This window comes from Pocillopora verrucosa, chromosome 10, assembly GCF_036669915.1.
Source record: "Pocillopora verrucosa isolate sample1 chromosome 10, ASM3666991v2, whole genome shotgun sequence".
Taxonomy (NCBI): domain Eukaryota; kingdom Metazoa; phylum Cnidaria; class Anthozoa; order Scleractinia; family Pocilloporidae; genus Pocillopora; species Pocillopora verrucosa.
This window is the reverse complement of record NC_089321.1, coordinates 386,497-408,083: the sequence shown is the minus strand read 5'-3', so window position 1 is coordinate 408,083 and position 21,587 is coordinate 386,497. Positions and strand designations below refer to the sequence as shown.

Here is a 21,587-nt window from a genome sequence, read left to right as displayed (position 1 = left end):
TTTACTTGGATGGATCCCTCTAAGAAAAAGGGCTTCACTCAAGTTTCAACTCGGAAAAAAACACAGGTCGTAAAAGAATACATAACGATTATCTAATCCGACCTGCCAAATAGAGTCGTTGAGAAACGTTTTTTAGAGAATGATTGTTTCACTTTTGCATATCACCGGTGTCCTATTTCAGCTTCTGTGAAAAGCTTCTCTGCTTGCATTTTTAGGCTTACTACTTACCATGACTGCGACTAACTGAGATAAAATGCGACGAAAGCGCCAAAAGAATAATCGGCCAGGTGTACATGTGAGTAGAAACCATCCCGCAAGTAACGGAATGCAAAGAGCTCGCGATTCTGCTTTGAATGAATGTAAAGAAACCACTCTGAGTTACTTCAGTTCAAAATAATCTCAAACGCAGGAGAGACGAGTTTACGAAACTTTTACTCAGATAGCCTTGTTTGACATAGCCCGCTAATATGTTACCAACGGGTTTATTCTTGTCCCGAAAATCAATCAGTCAAACGTTCATGCGTCGATCAATTCGAAGCGTCAAATGCAAAGAGCAGCCCCCATGCATTTGAACTTTTCAAGATTGGTTCGCTCAAATTCCCGCCTCCTGAGGCCAAAATTGTGTTTAAATTCCTCACCCAAATGCTGGATCTGATCTTCCTTTTATCAGTATCGTATGTTTAAAAACCTCCATATCAAAAACCACGTTTATTCCGCTGGAAAGACTTTACGCCTCTGGTTTAAGCTCTTCACCCCACCCCGGTACGGACGACAGTCAAATGCTCAGCGGCGGGGGCGGGGGATGTTGAAGCCTCGAATTGATCGGCGCATTATCCAGTTAGTTGGATTACAGACAGAATTGGACGACACGAAGTCCTGTTACCAACTAATCAAAACTATGAGAAAATTCGAGATGGAAACTTGGTCAGACGAGACATCGATTATGCGTTTTCATAAACAATTAACTCCGCGATATGCGGGACAACAGCGCGTGACTTTGACGCCTGCTGTCCACTTATACAGACATGACGTGTTAATTGTGCCCTTAGTGCTCAAACCAGGCTGGTGATGTCCAATCAAACAACTGGTGATTACACTCTAGAAAATAAACGAACACTAAACATTAACCTACTAGTTTCTTAATTCATTTACGTGATAAAAAATGTTGCAATCAAAATTTATTTGCAAACATTTTTACGACGTTTAGAACTTACACGGTGCGACCATCTCATTAAAGTAAAGGTTTCTACACATGTTATGATAATCTAAATCTAATTATTCCGTTTTTTCTCGTTTTTACTGTTTGTACATATTTCAAAGCAATAGATGCCAGCTGATTTTTTTCATGTAACTCGCAAGGAATAATTGTAATTTACATATTACTAAAGGAGATCGTAATCACAATCTATAAGCCCCGGCTCAAAATATTTTCTACCAAAATGCTTTGATTGTTGTGTAAAAAAGTTTTCGCTGTCTGTCATACAAGATCAATATTGGCTAAAAAACGACGGCAAACATTTTTCACCGGAAGTTACATGTTAAATTCAGAGGATCTTAAAACCTTTTAAAACTTCATTTTAAGCGAGGATTCCTACAAATGTGATTTCTGAGAGTCATAAACAGTAACTACCCCTGTGGCAGCTGAATCGAAATTCTCTCGTCAGAAACGAAAATTTTTTAATATTTAGAGAAATACAACAACAATTGGGGGAATGAAAAATTCCCAGAGCTTTCGTACCCACGGCCGTTCTGCATATTTCATTATTCTTGTTTTTATATTTGTTATTTTGTTTTATTTTTTTTCCTACCGGTCCAAAAACATGCTGAACTTTTTAAAGGTACTTTGCCAATTTCTTCTGATATCTTCCAGAATAGGAGTGGTTTGGTTGCATACGTGTTCGATGACCTCAGGTTTCAGTAATCATTGTTTATCCACCTATATTCAGGCTGATGAGAGTAGTTGAGTTGTAATAACCAGTTTCTCACAAGGAGGATACTGGCAAACGGGGTAACTGGTAGAATTAGAAGAATATCGCTATTCCCTCCCTTTATACCCCAAGTACTTTCTTTGAGACCTCGAAGAAATTCAGTGACATGCTTAGTTCGCTGCTTTGTGCGAGAAGGTAATTTGGTATGATCAACTGAGTTGATATCGTAAATTGGCCACCGTAAAGAGTTTCAAAGCTGACGTTTCGAGCGTTAGCCCTTCGGCAGAATGAAGCTTTGTACTAGAGACGAAGGATAAATTCAACTGAGCTAACTGATAGTCTGAAAATTTCATGGCTCTGTGCATCTTTCCGTTATGAGAAATATAAGTTGAAAGTTAGGACAAACTTATCCAATATTCTTAAAAATTGCCGTAATTTACGTAATGCATCTTTATCAAGAAGGTTATCGCATAGATCAAGTTTGTAATTGCTGAAGTGTAAAGCTGTTTATTTTCCTTGTGTTATTCATAGCCTCTGATGGACTGTTCCCATTCTTGGATATGTTCAGGATTTAGAACTGGTTTTGTCCTGGCCTTTTCACTGCTCCGCTTTAGTTATTTATCGTGTCGAAAAATTTAAATTCATTGGTGTTATGATATTTTTTATAGTTTCGTAAGTAAATGTTTATGCTTGTGTTCTGCGACAACTTGTTTAACCAAGAGGGGTCACATGGCACAGTTGTCGAGCTATGTAGAAGGAAGGCACTATTAACATCTGACCGGATCTTAGAAATGCTGAACCGAGTGATGGTTACAGTACTAAAGACATTAGGCAGTCTCGCGGATGCTGTAGTAGCTAGTAAAATGTGTATTTTAGAGCTGAACGCGGTCTGTCAGTGGTTCAGGAAAGTTTTAAAGTACAGCTCAAGACAAGAAATTAAGGGGTCTGTTTAAGAGTAAAGAAGAACAAAGAAAATAATTTCCGGTGTCTGTCTCGTCAATCGTGTCGCCTACAGTGTCACACAATCTATATCCAGTAGGAGTTTACTGCTCACGGTTGATACAGGAGAGGAGAAAGTTGACTTGCTGCATGACGTACGGACGTTCTACAGGACTTTCACGCCTTTTCTCAACAACAAAAAGGTCAAAGATAAAACGGATATCACACTCCACATCCAGGGAACTCTATTACAAGATCAACGATCAGTAGCCGAGCAATTTGCTGACTATTTTTCCACTTTAGGTGAAAGCAGTTTTGATAACGGCCCTGCAATGAATCTCACAACAGAAGAATGCGATAGACACCCAAGCGTCCCCGCCATACGCAGTAGATGGAACTCTAACTTCTTATCTTCAGGAAAATCACGAAAGGGGAAACTTTTTTAAGTCTCAAGAATTTGAATACCAACAAAGCCATTGGTTTTAACATGATACCGTCACGCGCTTTGAAAATAGCGGCACAAGAACTTGCAGACCCACTGAAAACAATTTTTAATCAATGTATCACAGGGAAGACATCGCCAAATATCTAGAAAAAGGGAGAATGGATCCAGTTTTCAAGAAAGAGGACCCCCTGGAGAAGACCAACTATAGACCTATAACTGTATTAACAGTGGTTGACAAAATATTTGAGCAGCTTCAAAGTAAACAGATGCCAAAAAATCTTGAAACGATTTTTGATCTATTCATGTCAGCCTACCGTAAAATGTACAGCTGTCAGACCACATTGGTTCGTTTGGTCGAAGACTAGAAACATGCAATTGACCACGGTAAATCTGTCAGCGTACTATCAACTGATATGAGCAAGGCCTTTGATACGATGCATCTCACCTTGCTGCTGGTTAAACTAAAGCCTGACGGCTCCTCGGAAGGGGCCTTATCACTGATGCACTCATTCTTTGAAGAACTTAAAGGAAGAACTAAATTAGGAACTGCGGTTAGTGAATGGAAAGAAATAAAAATGGGCTGTCCCCAAGAATCCGATTTGGGCCCGTTACTCTGGAATATCTGCCAGAATGATCTCTTTTACCTGAGTCGTGCGTCAATTCTATCAATGTACGCCGTCGACCATCAGCTTTATTACGCGCATAGTAATGTCAAGGACCTAATGGACACAATTAGGAGCGAAGGGGGTCAAATGTCATCATGGTACCAGGAAAATCACGTGGTGGGAAATAAGCAAATACCAAGCCATGGTAATCGGCAAGAAACACGAGCCATCCCTAACATCTGTCGACATCAATGGCCACACTATCAATACTACTGAAGAACTTAAATTACTGGGCGTCACCATCGACAAAGAGCTAAGATATCTCGGACCATATTTGTTGTCAAAACTTTTGTCAAAACTTGGACATTGTGACGGTGTGTTAGGACATTAATATACCAAAGGTTCCAAACCTCGATATTTTATTACAATAAATAACGGATGAATGTTATGACAAAATTCATGGATATGGATCGAAGATTCGAAATCTGTAAAGTAATGCGTTAACAAATTAGTTTCAGTTCATATCGATAATATCAAAAGAAATCAAGGTAAATATTTACCCATTGGTTCTAGGTGTCCATAACACTGTCTAGCGATAGAAAATCTTAACAATTATATCTGTTACGTCATCAAATTATAATGCGCAAAGAAATTAGAATTTTGCGCAATACAGACATAGCGACAGACAAATGCTAACCCTGACATCATTCGTCTCAAACATCCGCACAAAAGACCTCGCGAACCTAGTTTCAAATTACGTCTGTACAGGGAATTGTCCGAAGTGTGTTTAGAATTTTAGACGTATTTGAAGTTTGTATATAGTTGTATAGGTAGAAATTATTATATTTTAGTCCGTATTTTAAAATGTAAATGGAATTTTAGATCTGTATGTATATATATATATATATATATATATATATATATACATATATATATTAACTTAACTTAACTTAATTTATTTGTAATTTTATTGCGAGTGTCCCCGATTAGTCGGCTTCCGGGCTGACTAGAAGTTTTAGACAGTTAAATAAAGTGTATTGATTGATTTATTGCGCTGCGTAAACAGGATATGGAGCATCGTGATGTATCATGGATACTTGGTCAGGATGGTGTAGAGGAGCACTGGATATAAATGATCCGTGTGGTATCGTTTATTGAAGGCTCCAAGCTTCAATAGCAAATTTATAGTGGTACTTACATGCTTCGTTCGCTACTTTTTAAGAAAGAAGGGGATAAATTTCATCGAAATCAGGATAGGCTATAAACGTATAGGATTTCTATTGGTTTTATAGCCCCTGTGCATCTATGCTATTAGAAACGTAGGTTGAATGTTAAAACAAAAATATATGAAACAGTCTTAAAAATAGCGGTTGTCTGGAATACATTCTGCACATAGTCTTTATGTTAAATATATACACTCCGATGGTATCAGACGCTGATAAAATAGGGTCTATCAGTATCGGACTCAATTTTTTCTCTTTCTCAGATGGGATATTAAGCTAAATTGGGTGGCACCTCTTAAGTTTCATCTCGTCAACCGTGATCATTAACAATCGCTGATTATTATCAGTGATTGTCTGGAATCATGCCTCTGAAGGCGCACTGAAACAAAAAAGGAACCCTGACGGTTACAAATTAGTGAGTGGAATACAGACCGGGCAATGCTGTAAGTTGTTTTCAGGGTTTCCGACAAAAGCGGCACTTCACCCTCTTCCACCCCGTTCATATCACCATTGCCAGCAAAATCTAGCAAGAAATATAAGACATAACAAACTCATCTGTAAACTTAGTATCTAATTCCCTAGTTTTTGTTTCCTCTAAGAAAAGATCGAACTACATCTTTGGGTAATGCTTTAAAACAATTCTGGGATTATGAAAGCCAAGGAAGAAAAGAATAAGGTCACATTGATAGTTATTTTGGATTTGTTGTGTTGTGTGTAAGTTTGTGTTCATCATGTGCGTATTTACAATGTTGTATTTTTAAAATTGAGACAGTTTGAACGAAATCGTGTATGGCTCGTCAAAGTTGGTTAAACCGGCTGTTCTTTATTTTCGGCGAGAGAAAGTGGACCAGGAGATAAGGAGCAGAAGATGGAGAAAGAACACCTGGTTTACATGTAGCTACGAGAATATTTATCGGTCTTGCTAAAGTTATTTTGCTAGTGATATCCATTTGGAAGGGGTGACACTTTCTGTAATGCTGCATACATCGCTATACGTTCAGTGTTAATTTAATAACACAAGATAAAATAGTTAAGTTAAGTTGCCTGAAAGGTAAGTTAAAGACTAACATTAGAAACATTTCAGTCATTTCTTAGTGATGTACGAAAGTTCTGAAATGAACCTTTAGTTTAGCTTTCAGGAGTAGATGAAAGTCTCCTTATGAACCATCCATGAACAATTTAAGATCACATGAAAGCAAGCCTTAATAACCATTTTATGGACTTTAAGAATTCTCCTAAATCTCGTAATCTCGTCTTTAGTTGACCAAAACTTCTACTTCGAAAGGCGACTTAGAAAAAGACACATGCAAGTGATTACAAAATGTTTGAAATTGCATTGAAAAAATAATTTAGTTCAAAATTCAATTGCTTCCTAGATGAAGCAAACCCACAATGAAACTGAGGATATCGGGACTTGTCCTATTTGAGGCCCATACATAATTAAAAAAGAGATGTCCAATTGTTACAAATTATTAAATTTCATACTTTATCAAAACTGTTTCTCTTTCATCAGTGTATGATTCATATAATCTCAATCATGTAATGTGTAATAGAATTTTTATCACTAAAATACCCAGACTATAACTAGCTATTGTAGTTAAAATACACTACACAAAAAGCTATTAATTCACATATTGTGCTCTGAAAGCGAGTGACTAAGAAACTTATTCTGAACTGATACAATAAAAAAATATAAATTAAGCCTATCATCTAAAAAATCAGGATATTTTTTATAGTCCATCTAAAATTGTAATGGTTGTATAGATTATATGCTATTTCGTTATATATATATATATAAATATACTTATTAAATGCAATAGCATACCATAATTACGTTAAAAAGGTTGTGGTTATTTATCGTGGTAAATAACAATAAAAGCTAAGTTTTTCGTTTGTCTCACGATATAGTCTCGTGTGATGTAGATCACGACGTTTCGACTGCATACAGCTAGTCTTCTTCATCATGCTTTATAAGATCACGCATGACCAGTCGACCTCATCGCCTGAAGAACACTAGCAGTATGCAGTCGAAACGTCGCGACCTACATCACACGTGACTACATCGTGAGAAAAACGCAAAAACTTAGCTTTTTATTATTATACCCTAATTACTTCCAGTAAATTAAAGCACCAACGGAAAATAATTTGCTTATATATTCTAAATGCAGTTTGAAACATAGAAATGATGTGTACAACTATGTATAGCATGTGGAGGAAATCAAATGTAAAATTGCAGAATTCACAATTATTCAAGATCACTATAAAATGGGGCGATAAAAATTTCCAAATAACATGTTTCATGAATAGGAGGCCTTGTACAGGAATGTAAAAGAACCCCGTTCTAAACTTGGCCAATTAATACTTTTTACTCGGTATTGCCCAGAGGGCAAAGTCTAAATACAGGTTTTGGCTTTGTTACTTTGTTGTTGTTGTTGTTGTTGTTGTTTTTCTTGTATAATAATATGAATAGACTGTACATTTTCAAGCTGATTAATTACCAAAACAATAAGAGTTTTTTTCATTGCATTATTGCCCATTCTGGAATATTTTCAGTGGTTAGGTATCTCAGCAAAGGTTTCCCCATTAACCCTGGGTAAGATTCCCTCTTTAGCTCTGGTGGTCAGCTTTTTAAATGTAAACCATATTAAGTATTTTTGTTAATATTTTTCCTCTTTTTTCTGCTCTTCCAATAAGGTCTACCTACAGAGTATTTGGCTACTCTTAAGGTGTTGCCATCCCCATCATTTTCATATCATCTTTATTCAATGTTCATTACCTCCATTATAAGTAATTGGGTCGCTCTCCTCTTACTATGCTGGTCGGCTCAAAAACAAAAAAAATCCGGCCAAGTCAAACTCGGTCAAGAAGTATTTTAACATCTCACCCCTGTACATGACCATAAGTTATGAAAATTTTGGAAATTTTTTTCAACCTAAATAGGACACGATAGACGAGCGTACGTGGGATAATCACAACAAGATTCAAGATTCCTTTGATTTTTTCGAGTCAGAACAAAAAACTCACAGTTTTATTTTTTTATCTTGCTAATTATTCGCTGATGTTATGAAGAGCATTAATTATAATTGATTGGTTAAACTTATTGTGAAAAGAATCCCGCTGCTGAAAAGCTCTCAATGTCTTCTGATTTTTAAGTTCCAAGCTGCCATTATGTCTGCGATCAAAACAGCAGTTTTCAAAGCGACTATAGGATGGCTTGTGGATAAAGGCAGAGATGAGGCAGCGAAAAAGCTTAAAGATGGCGACGTAACAGATCAACAATTTCGCGGCATCATCGTGCGAGAAATCGATGACATGAAGTCAAAGCTGGATGGATTATCAAGGAAAGATTTGTTAGCGAGTATTAGCTTCTTTAGATAAGGAATCGAGTTGCTGTATGAAGCATTTGAAGAGACAAGGTCGAAGAGTGAGTATGGCGTGGATACAGCACAAGCGGCTTGTGCGGAAACTGTGTCACTCACTGAAGGCATGAAAGACTTGGAGCTTACTGAATCTGCTACAAGACAGCTTACCAATGCAAAGAAGAGATTCGAACGTGCTCGTGAAATGGCAACAATTGCTTTTTCAAACGAAGCGCTATCAACAACTGACCGCATCTTAGCAATGCAGTACCGAGTGATGGCAACAGTATTGGAAACAATAGACCATTCCCGCGGATGCTGTAGCACCATGTAAAGTGTGTATTGAAGAGTTAAACAGTTTGCCAGTGGTTCAGCAAAGTCTTCAAGAACAGCTCTAGACAGGAATCAAGAGTTTATTTAACAAAGAAGAACAACGGAAAGTTATTTCCGGTGTCTGTCTTGTCAATCGTGTCGCCTACGATGTCACACAAACAGTATCCCAGAAAGAACCATTGCCACAATGGCCCATGATTGATACAGGAAAAGAGAAATTTGATCTGCTGCGAGACAGGAGAGTAACAAAAATACTTTGTAAACAGGGTATGGAGAACTGTAGTGTATCATGGATACTTGGTCATGATGGCAAAGAGGAGCACGGGTTAAATAATCCGAGTGGTATCGCTACCAACTCAAGCGGGCATTGTATTTTAAAAGACTGTGGCTTGAAAATCAAGGTGTTTGACAACAGTGGCAAGTTTGTGCGACTTTTCAGACTTCCTCCCCTTATTGATGACAGCCGTAAAGAGCTATCGATTGACAGCTGGCCGGTTTATCTGGCCTCAGACATGAATAACAACATTTATGTGCTGGTCAAAGAAAAGTCGAGTCGCGAGCGCTGGATTTATAAGTTTAACGAAAGCGCTGAACAGCACCACAGGTTTCGTGTCAGGACAACGGAATTCGACTTTAAGCTGTGTAAACTGTTAGTAAGTGATAGTGGTAAAGTGGTGGTACTGAAGAGTGACAAAGAAATGGAAGTGACAAAGAAATGGTCTGTTGTGGATGTATATGAGACTGATGGTCATTTTGTTTGCAGTTTTGGAGAACAAATCTTGAGTTACTCGTACGGCATCACTGCTGTAAGTGATGGCAGAGTCATGGTGGTGGAAAAAGGGGATCCGTCGTGTGCTCACATATTCAGCGAACAAGGTGACCATCTGCACAGTTTTAATCTGAAAAAGGCTCTAAGATATTTACAAATTGCATTTTACAAGGAAAGTAAACAAGTCGTCATAGCTGGTGTTAAGGGTATGATTTCAGACATCTTGTATATAGAAATAGATACCAATGATGGTAAGTTGATGCAAAGTATTTCGATCTATTTGGTAGAGTTCAACATAGCTCCATTTGGGATTGCAGTGACTTCTGAGGGACGCGTTGCAGTATCAATCTTGTTTGACGATTTAAAACCTAAAGTAATAATTATTTAAAAAACGTACTAATGTACTGATTTTCCCTTCTTACTTTCACTTTTAGTTAATAGACTTATTATTATAATGGATAAATTGGTGTTTTGCACAATAACCATGCAATTAACATAATAAGCACAATGCCCTTATTTTTCACACGGCATGATGAAACTTAAGACTAAAGTTTCGTGCCTAAAGTGAAAACACTCTTATAGCCTCAATTTATTAACTTTTGATGCGCTATTATTTAATCGAACAGATGCGATGGAGTTTTGCAATTTTCATGGAAAATAATTATTACATAATTAATCATGTAGGAACTTTATTGGTGGCTCCAGGCTTAGCTAGAGATATGATGCTTATTTGGCAACCAGCTCTGTGGTCCTCACCTCTTTAGATGTATTAATAAAATTCCACATTGTAACTGCCATATAACTCCTTGTAATGCGAAGAAATAATTTTTTTATATCATGCCAAGGTGACACGTCTTATAATTACTCAGCAATAAGCTGAGATATTTGTTTGTTCTTGTTACCTGTTTACTTGATAAGGTATGGATATTCTAAGGAGAAGTCGAATGTGATTACCTTCTGTAAGTGAAAGTGTTGATATCCAGTCTCCCTTAAATGTAAGTGCGTCATTTTTTATTTTAATCATGGTGTTCCTATCTTTCGATAATTTTAACATTAGCCTTTATCCGTCTTTTAAGCATAATGCGTGGAAAGTTACTGCTGTGATAGGCCCAATGTTTGCTTAAGTAGTTTTGAACACTTCTGCTTTCTTGTCGAATGTTTCATTAATCAAATTTAGTATTTCATTAGGCTGTTGTTTCCTGCATGACGATTTTCAAACGAGACCAATTTAGATGGTTAAATATTAGGATAATGATCCTTGTAGATCAAATCAAACTTGTCAGTTAAAGCTAATTATTTTATAGCTGGCGGAGCACGTGGGTGAGATGATGCGAATCCTTTGCTTTGCTTGGCTACTCGAGTGGGCAAGAGTTACATCTTGCCCGCTGATGAAAAGTGTAATTTTTTTTGTATCTAGTGGAAATTAAAATATGGTCAATTATCATCAAATCTTACCACTTGTTGAATTTGTTCTTGTTTTCTCTTAGGTTCTTCTTTTTCGTATGATTTCGATGAACTTCGAATACAACTCTTGCCCCACAGCCTCCAACTTCCCGTACCACGTTCTCCCACCTCCCTTTCTTTTGCGGCCCTTTGTTTCCCAACTCCCGCCCTCTTTGTATTACTCCCGTCTCCAGTTTGATAAAAAGGACTATTGATTTAACAAATTACTTTTCCATTACTTTTAATTTTCGCACGTTGTCGGAAGTAGCTTTAGTCGTGAGCTATGTAAAAGTTGGCTCCAACTAATGATTCATAAAATTGTTGAACCGTTTGCAGTTTTGAGCGTTCAGTTTAAGCGCTGATAGACCGTTATTGCACATTATTCTTCGGCTGGTCTAGGAGATATATTTTAAAACTACTCGGATTTCTTCGAGAAGTCGAGGTCTTTTTGAAACCTCTCCGGAAAGATTTAAAAGTTGTTCATATATTCTCTTATACATTAATTCACTAGCAGTATCATTTAGCTTTGTGATTGTGTGATTTAAAAAGAAGCATTTGCAGATGCGTGATCTTATTTCTTATTGTCACATACAAAAATACTGAATAAAAGGGGGTAATTTTCTAAGGAATCTGTGGTGCTGCGTCGGTGGGAGAGTATAGCAGGTAATTTGGTGTTAACCGAGTTGAAAACGTAAATTGGCCACCGTAAAGAGTAAAAAGCTGACGTTTCGAGCGTTAGCCCCTGGTCCATCGCTCTGACGAAGGGTTAGCGCTCGAAACGTCAGCCAATTTACGTTTTTAACCTTGTTGTTAGCACTAAATTGCCTACAAAAATACTAAGGGTGATCAATATGGCCTTGGACGACGTTTGACGTGACTCGCTTTGCTCGCTGGATAATTCCGACTGCTGACACTGTATACATGTTTCATGTTATCTCATTCACGACTTACGATGTAATTGACTTCGAAAGGTATCTAATATTGGCCTTTGACGAGAGCAATGTGCGAGATCTGAATGAAAATTTTAAACCAAATGACCGCACTGCGCGGGCGGAGGTAAAACTATTTGCAACATATGATCTAAAGGAGAGTTGATAATACACGATCCTTACTATGGAGACGTTTCAGATTACGAAGTCATGTTCGATTTTGTTCACAGATGCTGTGTGGATTTTTTGAAACAGTGTTAGAGAAGATAGCGACTTACTGGTGTTTCAACCACCGAGTCAATAATTTTAATGCCTTCGATTCAGACGCACTGAAGAGAAATACTAAGTTTTGAGGTATGACGACGGGTGTATTCATTTATATTGTGAAGCTCTGACTGCCAGAGCACCGCGAACAATGGACGAAACATCGAAACTGCAATATGTTTTATATCCATGCATGCCGGATTTACACACACAAATGAGGATAGACCAGAGCGCCATGCCATATACTTGAAGGGACTGTACATAAAGTCGATTTACTATCGATCTTCTGAATGTTTCATTTAAGGTCACTGCCAATAAAATCTGGTCAAAATTCTTTCAAGTTTCCCGTTTTCTTTTGCTTTTTAGATCGAGGAAGCTTTTAAGTTGTGTGCCCACCGAAACAAAAACTGTGACAACTTTTGCTATTTTCGGAATCTATACTTTATAAGCTCCATAGTGACATATAGTTCTTCATGGTTTGTTTTATAAGTACCGCGCTTAAGACGATTTTTCCAAGAGGCACCCTATTTTGTTGACAGTAACCTCTTTGAAAGTTTTGCTACATCAACTTTCTTTTCAAACTTTCAATCTTTAGCATCTTACGGACCCTTAACCGCTACGATGACCAAAATGAATGTCATAAAAATGTTCAAACGACAAGGCTGATTGATTATTTCACCGCAGGCTACTGAACAAGAAACAAAAGCAGCGCCACTGATTTGTTTTCCTGTACACCAAAACTTTGACGACGAAACAAAAAGGAAAAAACCGCAAGATACAAGATCACCGCAATAACTTAATTTATAATGGTAATTGAAGTAAGTGGAATTCAATTTGGTCTGAAATCATACGCATGATGTGCCTTGAAATCACAAGTATGAGTCTAGACCAAAATTGACATGAAGTTCAATTGCCACTTTATTTCATCTTTTTTGAAATCAGAAGATTGATTTATCATTGCCTATTATTCGTTTTTAAATTTTACTGATATTTGGCAGTCTTCACAAAAGTGAGTTTTGCATCATGATGGCACAAAACATTGGAATGAAAGGTATTTCAGAGCGTGGCTGTGTTGATAACGAAAAAAGTTTGTTATGCACCGTGGTCAAAAAATAGATCTGTAACCCTTGACTGTGGATTCGTTTGATTAACAGCTCGTAGAAGCGGTAAACTAACTAAATGTGTGGCTAACTGAATATTTCTACGGTGCGAATTAATTCTTCGAAGTTTTAATCAGTGCTGTTAGTACTAATAAACAGAGAACTGTACAACAAATCGCTTTAGCTGCTTCACGCTCTTTGATCTGAGGTAAGGTCAGTCGGCGCGAAGAGTCCCTTAGAATCTTGCACGTTCGGTTAGAATTTGCTAGGTTAGAACGATTTCGTAGAGTTGAATAACTGATCTGGAAATCAAACACGATGTTTGGAGAGGATGAAAAAAATCGAGAACGGAGTCAAACTAAGGAAGATAGAGTTAAACAGGATGAGTGTAGAAGATAAACTTATGTACAAAGTAGAAATCAAGTGTATGCTATTCAGTTGTAGCAAGTCAAACGTATCGTGAAGAGGAGCTAAAAAAACCGAAGTGACTTCCTATGGAGTAAGCTGGTATCCAGTAAAAAGAGATTGCGCTTTCTACAAGAAATTTGAGAAAAAAACCAAACTTGGAAAAAATTGGTTTCGCTTTACATAAGTATCTTTGTGACTTTAAAACCGAACTTGGAATCACTGTCGGAGAAAATGCACACCTACCCCTTCCCTAACCCAACGACAGTCAACTGATAACAAGTTAGGGTAAAATAATCAAAAAACTTCATAAGTGCATCTGCGTTTGTGAGAACAGGAAACTGTATAGCATAGTCCTAATTTCTATTGAGATCCGCTTTGCGCACCCTAAACGAAACTACAATTTTCACAATTGTCACTTAGGCCGATAAAGAAATTCGAATCAAATGCACTTCGTGCGTTTGATTTGAATTTTTGATCGGCAGTCGTGAATTAACGATTAATTTATAGGAAGATGGGACGAAATGGCTGAGATGGATGTAGAGTGAACAAGAAAGATTAGAGTTTTGAAGTAGAAATGAAAGAAAAAGATGAAGAGAAATCGTGAAAGTTACTATGTATTACCCTGATTCATTAGAGCTTTCAGACTTTGCTGTATTCTTACGCCTACAAGAAGGAGCTGACTTACATCGTGGAGTTGCTCGAGGTTTTCTATTTCATAAAGAAAGAAATCAGGACAACAAAAATCAAAGATAGAGTTAGGGCACCAGAGATGGAGGGTAATAGAGTACGAAAAAGGAAGAAAACGGCCGTCTTTTTCCGGGTATCAGCCTGCAGAATCTTCAAGATTAAAAAACAAAAAAAAAAAGAAGATTGGAAAGAAAGTAAAGTCGGAATTGATTATAAAGTACAACAGAGGAAAAACTAGTATGCAGATCCAAAATTTAAGGAATAGGAAAAGGTTCAGCAACAGCAACAGAGATCTCTCCCAAAGTTCCGTTTGTTACAATCACATTTTGTCATGCGGATATTTCTCTTGTGAGGATAAGAGGAAAAAAACTAACTGAAACTACAAGGAGATATTTAGAAACAAATTTCTTTCTTGCGAACCTTGGATATCAAAAAATGGCTTTGTTCGTGACTTTCCTTAATAACATTCGCTCGATACAACGCGTGCAACTTAACTGTATTGAATCACGGTGGTTCGTTTTCTTCACATCAGCTCTTCAATAATCTGGAATGTGCGATCAGAATCTCACCCCTATTCGCAAAGATGCGTACAAATCATGTGAAATTAATATTGAATTTCGAAACTAGTGTCCCAAGAAAGACCAGGAGAAAAAAGAATGCCTTTTTCCCATGACAGCTCTGGTTTAAGTTCCTCACTCTACCCAGGAAGGGTTCAAAATTTCTCTCCTCCCCCGGTACGGAAGACAGTCAAATGCCTGTGCGTTACTCAGCCGGGGAGAGGGGGGATGTTGAAGCTTCGAAATGAGTGGAATTTTTTCATGTAACTCGCAAGGAACAAATGTTATTTAAATATGACTAGAGGACATCGTAATCGCGTTCTATAAGCCCTTGTTCAAAATATTTTCAACAAAATGGTTTGATTGTTATGTAGAAACAGTTTCTGCTGTCTATCATACAAAACCCTATATCAAAATGATCACTATTGGCTAATGACCGCATCTCAGAAATGCTGAACCGAGTGATGGTTACAGCAATAAACAGACAGTCCCGCGGATGCTGTAGTAGCGAGTAAAGTGTGTATTAAAGTACAGCTAAACACAGGAATCAATGCCCTTGGGGGGGTTTGTTTAATCAGTAAAGAAGAACAAAGAAAATCATTTCCGGTGTCTGTCCGTCAATCGTGTCGCCTGAAGTGTCACACAAGCTATATGCAGTAGGAGTTTACTGCTCCTGGAATGGCTCAGAGTTGATACAGGAGAGGAGAAAGTTGACATGCTGCATGACGTAAGGATAGCTTAGGCGCTGCGTAAACAGGGTACGGAGCATCGTGATGTATCATGGATACTCGGTCAGGATGGTGTAGAGGAGTACTGGATATAAATGATCCGTGTCATATCGTTACCAGCTCAAGTGGGCAAAATATTGCTGTAGGCTGTGACTTGACAATCAAGGTGTTTGACCACAGAGGCAAGTTTGAGAAATTTTTCAGAATTCCAGCTCTTCTTGCTGACAAAGAAAATATAAGAAACAGACTTAAAAATCGCAGTTGTCTGGAGTACATTCTGTACATATATAGCCTTTATGTTAATTATATACATTCTGGTGGTATCAGGCGCTGATATAATAGGTTTTATAGCTAAACTGGATGGCAACTCTTTAGTTTCTTGTCAACACGATTTTTAAGATGTTCGAAATGGGAAAGTTTCTAGCCTGATTATTGGCTCTCTGAACCGGGGGCTCGTTTTTTCACATGAAGTGACACTTATCACTCAGTGACCTAACAGTTTTAAAAGGAGGTCAATGATTGTTTAATTCACGCCTCTGAAGGCATACTGACACAAAAAAGAAACCTTGACGGTTAAAAATCACTGAGTGGAATGCAGACCGGGCAATGTAATAAGTTGTTTTCATGGCTACCGACAAAAGCAGTATCTCTCCATCTTCCTCCCCGTATATATCACTAATGGCAGCAAAATCTACTAGCAAGAATACAATACACAACAAACTCATCTGTGACCTTGATTTAAGTATTTTAACTTATGACATGACAATAAGCGATTAAAATTTCGAAAATGTTGTTTCAACCTCTATAGAACGCGATAGGCGGGCGCACGTCGGACAACCACAAACAAAATTCAAGATTCCTTCAATTTTTCCGAGTCAGAACAGGAAACTCACAGTTTTATTTCCTTATCTTGCTATATATTCGTTGATGTTATGAAGAGCAATGCCTATTATTGATTGGTTAAACTTACTGTCAAATGAAACACGCTGCTGCAAAAAGTTAAGTGATTTACGTTGTGTTTTGCTCTGAGTGGCTTGCCTCGCATTTTCACTTTCTAATCATCTGATGACATTGCAATACTTACTGATGTAGAAAACCCTCAAAAGTGGTTAACAGCAGTGACGCGCATGAGAGATGTGTTATTCATAACCTTCCTTTGTCAACTGTAAAGTGCGAGCTGGGCGATAACAATATCTGGTTTGAAATCATGTAAGCATATGGGTTTGAGTCTATAAATATAAACTCAGTCAGTTTCACCCACTGAGTTCACACGGCTCGCTTTTCAACCCATGCAGTGAGAAGGGATTCCAAAGATTCTAGAAGTAAATTAGATCGTAAGTGTGCGGGGCCGAAACCCGATAAATAGCCAAATACAAATTTGGTTGAAGGAACCCGTTCCAGCCCCAGTTGTGGTATAGCAGATATTTACGGGTAACAAGGTAAAGAAAGAACTATAAGAGGCTAACAGCAGTGACGTGCATGAGAGACTTATTATTCATAACAAAATATAGGCTATGTTCCGCAGCCTTCCTATGTCAACTGTGTGCAGTGCAAAGCTTGGCGATAACGATATCTGTTTTGATTTAGTGTATGGGTTTGAGTCTATCAATAAAAACTCAGTCTTTCACCCTCTGAGTTCACTCTGCTCGCTTTTCAACCCATCCAATCATTCTAAAAGTAAATTACATCGTTTGTGTGTAGGGCCATAACCCGATAAATAGCCAAATACTAATTTGGTTGAAGGAACCCGTCTCAGCTCTAGGTGTGGTATAACAGTTATTTACGGGTAACAAGATAAAGAAAGAACTATAAATGAAACACATTACAGCTGAGAACAAAGCTAACAACTACGGAAGATTTGTGAACAATTACCATTCTTTTTTGCTTCGGGCATCAAACAACATTTCCATTGAGAAGTCGAGTGATGTCGTGACGTGATCGAAAATTTCAATGATCACGAGTATCATTTTATTACACAACACAAAAAGAGCTTTAAATTGTGCATTTACTGATGTCAGTCAGGGATTTCTGATGCTCACATCATTCGTTGGTGAAAGGAAGAAGTTAAGACCACAACAGCCTATTTAAGTGTCTGCAATGAGCAACATAACTTTTCAAAGAGAAATATGTTTTTCAACAAAGGATTCTCTGAAGAGGCTATAAATCTTCACGCCAGGCTTGATTGCCTTCTCTTTGTTATGCTTTGTATTTTTTTTGGGCTGACAGCAATTCTCATTCCAAAATTGCAATCATTCTTGAAATTTTGCTATCATTTGCTATTTTCTTTGTGTTCATCGACGCTTAAGAAGCTGCTTATTGTGAAGATTCGCTAAAAGATGCTCTCAATTTCTTCGGATTACTAAGTTCCAAGCTGCCATTATGTCTGTAATAATAACAGCAGTTTTCAAAGCGACTATTGGATGGCTTGTGGATAAATGCAGAGATAAGGCAGCAAAAAAGCTTAAAGATGGCGACATAACAGATCAACAGTTTCGCGGCATCATCATGCGAGAAATCGATGACATGAGGTCCAAGCTGGATGGATTATCAAGGAAAGATTTGTTAGCCAGTATTAGCTTCTTTAGAGAAGGAGTCGAGTTGCTGTATGAAGTATTTGAAGATACAAGGTCGAGGAGTAAGTATGACGCGGATGCAGCACAAGCAGCTTGTGCGGAGGCTGTGTCGCTCACTGAAGGAATGAAACACTTGGAGCTTACTAAATCTGCTACAAGAAAGCTCGCCGATGCAAAGAAGAGATTTGAAAGTGCTCGTGAAAGAGCAACGGATGCCTTTTCTAATGAAGCGCTATCACCAAATGACCGCATCTTATCAATGCAGTACCGTGTGATGGCAACAGTATTAGAAAAAATAGACCATCCCGAGGATGTTTTAGCACCATGTAAAGTGTGTATTGAAGAGCTAAACAGTCTGCCGGTGGTTCAGCAAAGTCTTCGAGAACAGCTCAAGACAGGTTTCAGGGCAGTGAAGAGTTTATTTAACAAAGAAGAACGACGCAAAGTTATTTCCGGGGTCTGTCTAGTCAATCGTGTCGCCTTCAATGTCATACGAACAGTACCCGTTAAAGAACTATTCCCAAAATGGCTCATGATTGATACGGGAGAGGAGAAAGTTGATCTGCTGCGAGATGCGAGAGTAAGAGAGATACTTTGTAAACAGGGTATGGAGAACTGTAGTGTACCATGGATACTTGATCATGATGGCGAAGAGGAGCAAGGGTTAGAGGTGCTGAGTGATATCGCTACCAACTCAAGCAGGCAATATATTTTAGCATACTTTGACTTGACAATCAAGGTGTTTGACAACAGTGGCAAGTTTGTGCAAGGTTTCAGACTTCCTCCTCTTATTGATGACAGCGATAAAGAGCTATCGATTAAAAACAGGGTGTTTCGGCTAGCCACAGACATGAATGACAACATTTATGTCTTGGTCAGGGAAGAGAGTCGTATGGGCTCATACTGGATTTTCAAGTTTAACAAAACCGCTGACCAGCATCACAATTTTCGCGTCGAGAGAATTATTTTCGACTTTAACCTGTGTGAACTGTCAATCAGTGATAGTGGAAAAGTGTTGGTGCTGAAGGGTGATCGGAGAAAGGAATATGGGATTGTGGATGTTTATGAGACTAATGGTCAGTTAGTTTGCAGTTTTGGTCAACAAATCTTGAGTTACCCGTGCGACATCACCACTGTAAGTGATGGCAGAGTTATGGTGGTGGGAGGATGGGGTCCGAGAGTTGTTCACATATTCAGCGAACAAGGTGATCATCTAAACAAGTTTTGTTTGCAAAGGTCTCTATTCTCTCCAAAAATTGTATTTCACAGGGAAAGTCAACAGGTCGCCGTGGTCGATACTGAGAATTTTTCAGACAAATTGTACATAGAAATATACACCAAAGATGGTGAATTTGTGCGAAGTATTTCTACCCATATGGGAGAGCCATTCTCTTTTCCGCAAGAGGTTGCAGTGACCACTGAGGGATGCATTGCGGTATTAACCCGGTATCCAAACAAAGTAATCGTCATTTAAAAAACGCACTGATTTTCCCTTCTTACTTTCACGTTTAGTTTACCAACTAATTATTATGAACGATAAATTGGTGCTTTGCATCAATAATCATGTAATTAACATAATAAGTACAATGCCTTTATTTTTCACATGGCATGATGAAACTTGAGACTTGAGTTTCATGCCCAAAATAAAAGCTTTTATGGCCTCAATTTATTAACAAATGCGATGCAGTTGAATTTTCTTGGAAAATAAGTATTGCATCATTGATCATATAGGGACTTTATTGGTGGCTCCAAGCTTACGCTAGAGATATGATACTTATTTGGAAACCAGCCTTGTGGTCCTCACTTCTTTAGATGTATCACTAAAATTGCACATTGTAACTACCATATATCTCTTTGTAAAGCGAGGAAATATTTTTTTTATGTCATAGCAAGGTGATACGATCTGACACAACAATAAGCTGAGATATTTGTTTATTCTCATTACCTGTTTACTGGATAATGTATGGATATTGTAAGGAGAAGTTGAATGTGATTCTCTTCTGTGAGTGAAAGGGGTTGATATCCAGTCTCCCTTAAATGCATGTGCGTCATTTTACATTTTAATCATGGTGTTCCTGCCTTTCGATGATTTTAACATTAGCCGTTGTCAGTCTGTTAAGCATAATACGTGGACAGTTACTGCTGTGATAGGCCTGATGTTTGCTTAAGTAGTTTTGAACATTTGTGCTTTTCTTGTCCAATGTTCCATTAATCAAATTTAGTATTTCATTTAGCTGTTGTTTCCTGCGTGACAATTTTTAAAAAAGACCAATTTCTGCTGTGAACTTTGTCGCGTGACAAAATCAAATGGTGAAAAATTAGTGTGATGATCCTTGGAGATCAAATCAAACTTGTCAGTAAATGCTAATTATTTCAAAGCTGGCAGATCACGTGGGTGAGGTGCTGTGACTCCTTTGCTCTGCTTGGCTACTCAAGCGGGCAAAATGGAACTCTTGCTCGCTAATGAAAAGTGTTAATTTTTTGTATTAAGTGGAAACTGAAATATAATCAGTAAATCTTACCACTTGCTGAATTTGTTCTTGTTTTCCCTTATGTTCTTCTTTTTTGTATGATTTCGTTGAACTTCGAATACGACTCTTGCCCCACAGCTTCCAACTTCCCGTATCACGTTCTCCCACCTCTAGTTCTTTTGTAGCCCTGTTCCCAACTCCTGCCCCTCTTTGTATTACTCCCGTCTTCGGTTTGATTAAAAGGACTATTAATTGAACTAATTGCATATCCATCATGTTAAATTTTCGCTCTTCGCCGGAAGAAGCTGTAGTCGTGAGCTGTATGAAAGCTGGCTCCAACGAATGATTCAAGTCACTACTCATCCATTGTAAAACTGTTTGCATTTTTGAGCGTTCAGTTTAATTAAGCGCTGATAGACTGTTATTGCACATTATTATTCGGCTGGTCTCCAAGTCACATTTTAAAACTGCTCGGATTTCTTCAAGAAATTGAAATCTTTTTAAAACCTCTGCAGAAAGGTTGAAAAGTTGTTCATACATTCTATGATACATTTATTCACTAGCGGTATGATTCAGCTATGTGATTGTGTGATTTTAACAGAAGCATTCGCAGAAACGAGGACTGATTTTTCATTGCCACATACAAAAATATTGAGGCTGATCAATATGACCTTGGACGACGTTGGACCTAACTCGCTTTGCTCGCTGAATAATTCCGACTGCTGACACTGTTTACATGTTTCATGTTCTCTCATTCATGACGTATAACGTAACCGACTTCCAGAGGTATCTAATTACACCGGCTGATTTCAATTTTATGTTTCCT

The 21,587-nt window shown here is 38.0% G+C and overlaps 1 protein-coding gene across 1 annotated transcript; it reads left to right on the top strand.

The window, feature by feature from the left end:
• Nucleotides 1–17,998: 17,998 nt before the first annotated feature.
• LOC136283873 (uncharacterized) lies at nt 17,999–20,811 on the top strand. The gene has a single exon (XM_066173390.1). It carries the CDS (start codon nt 18,097–18,099, stop codon nt 19,762–19,764), a length of 1,668 nt encoding a protein of 555 aa, XP_066029487.1. The 5' UTR covers nt 17,999–18,096; the 3' UTR covers nt 19,765–20,811.
• The last annotated feature ends 776 nt before the right edge of the window (nt 20,812–21,587 follow it).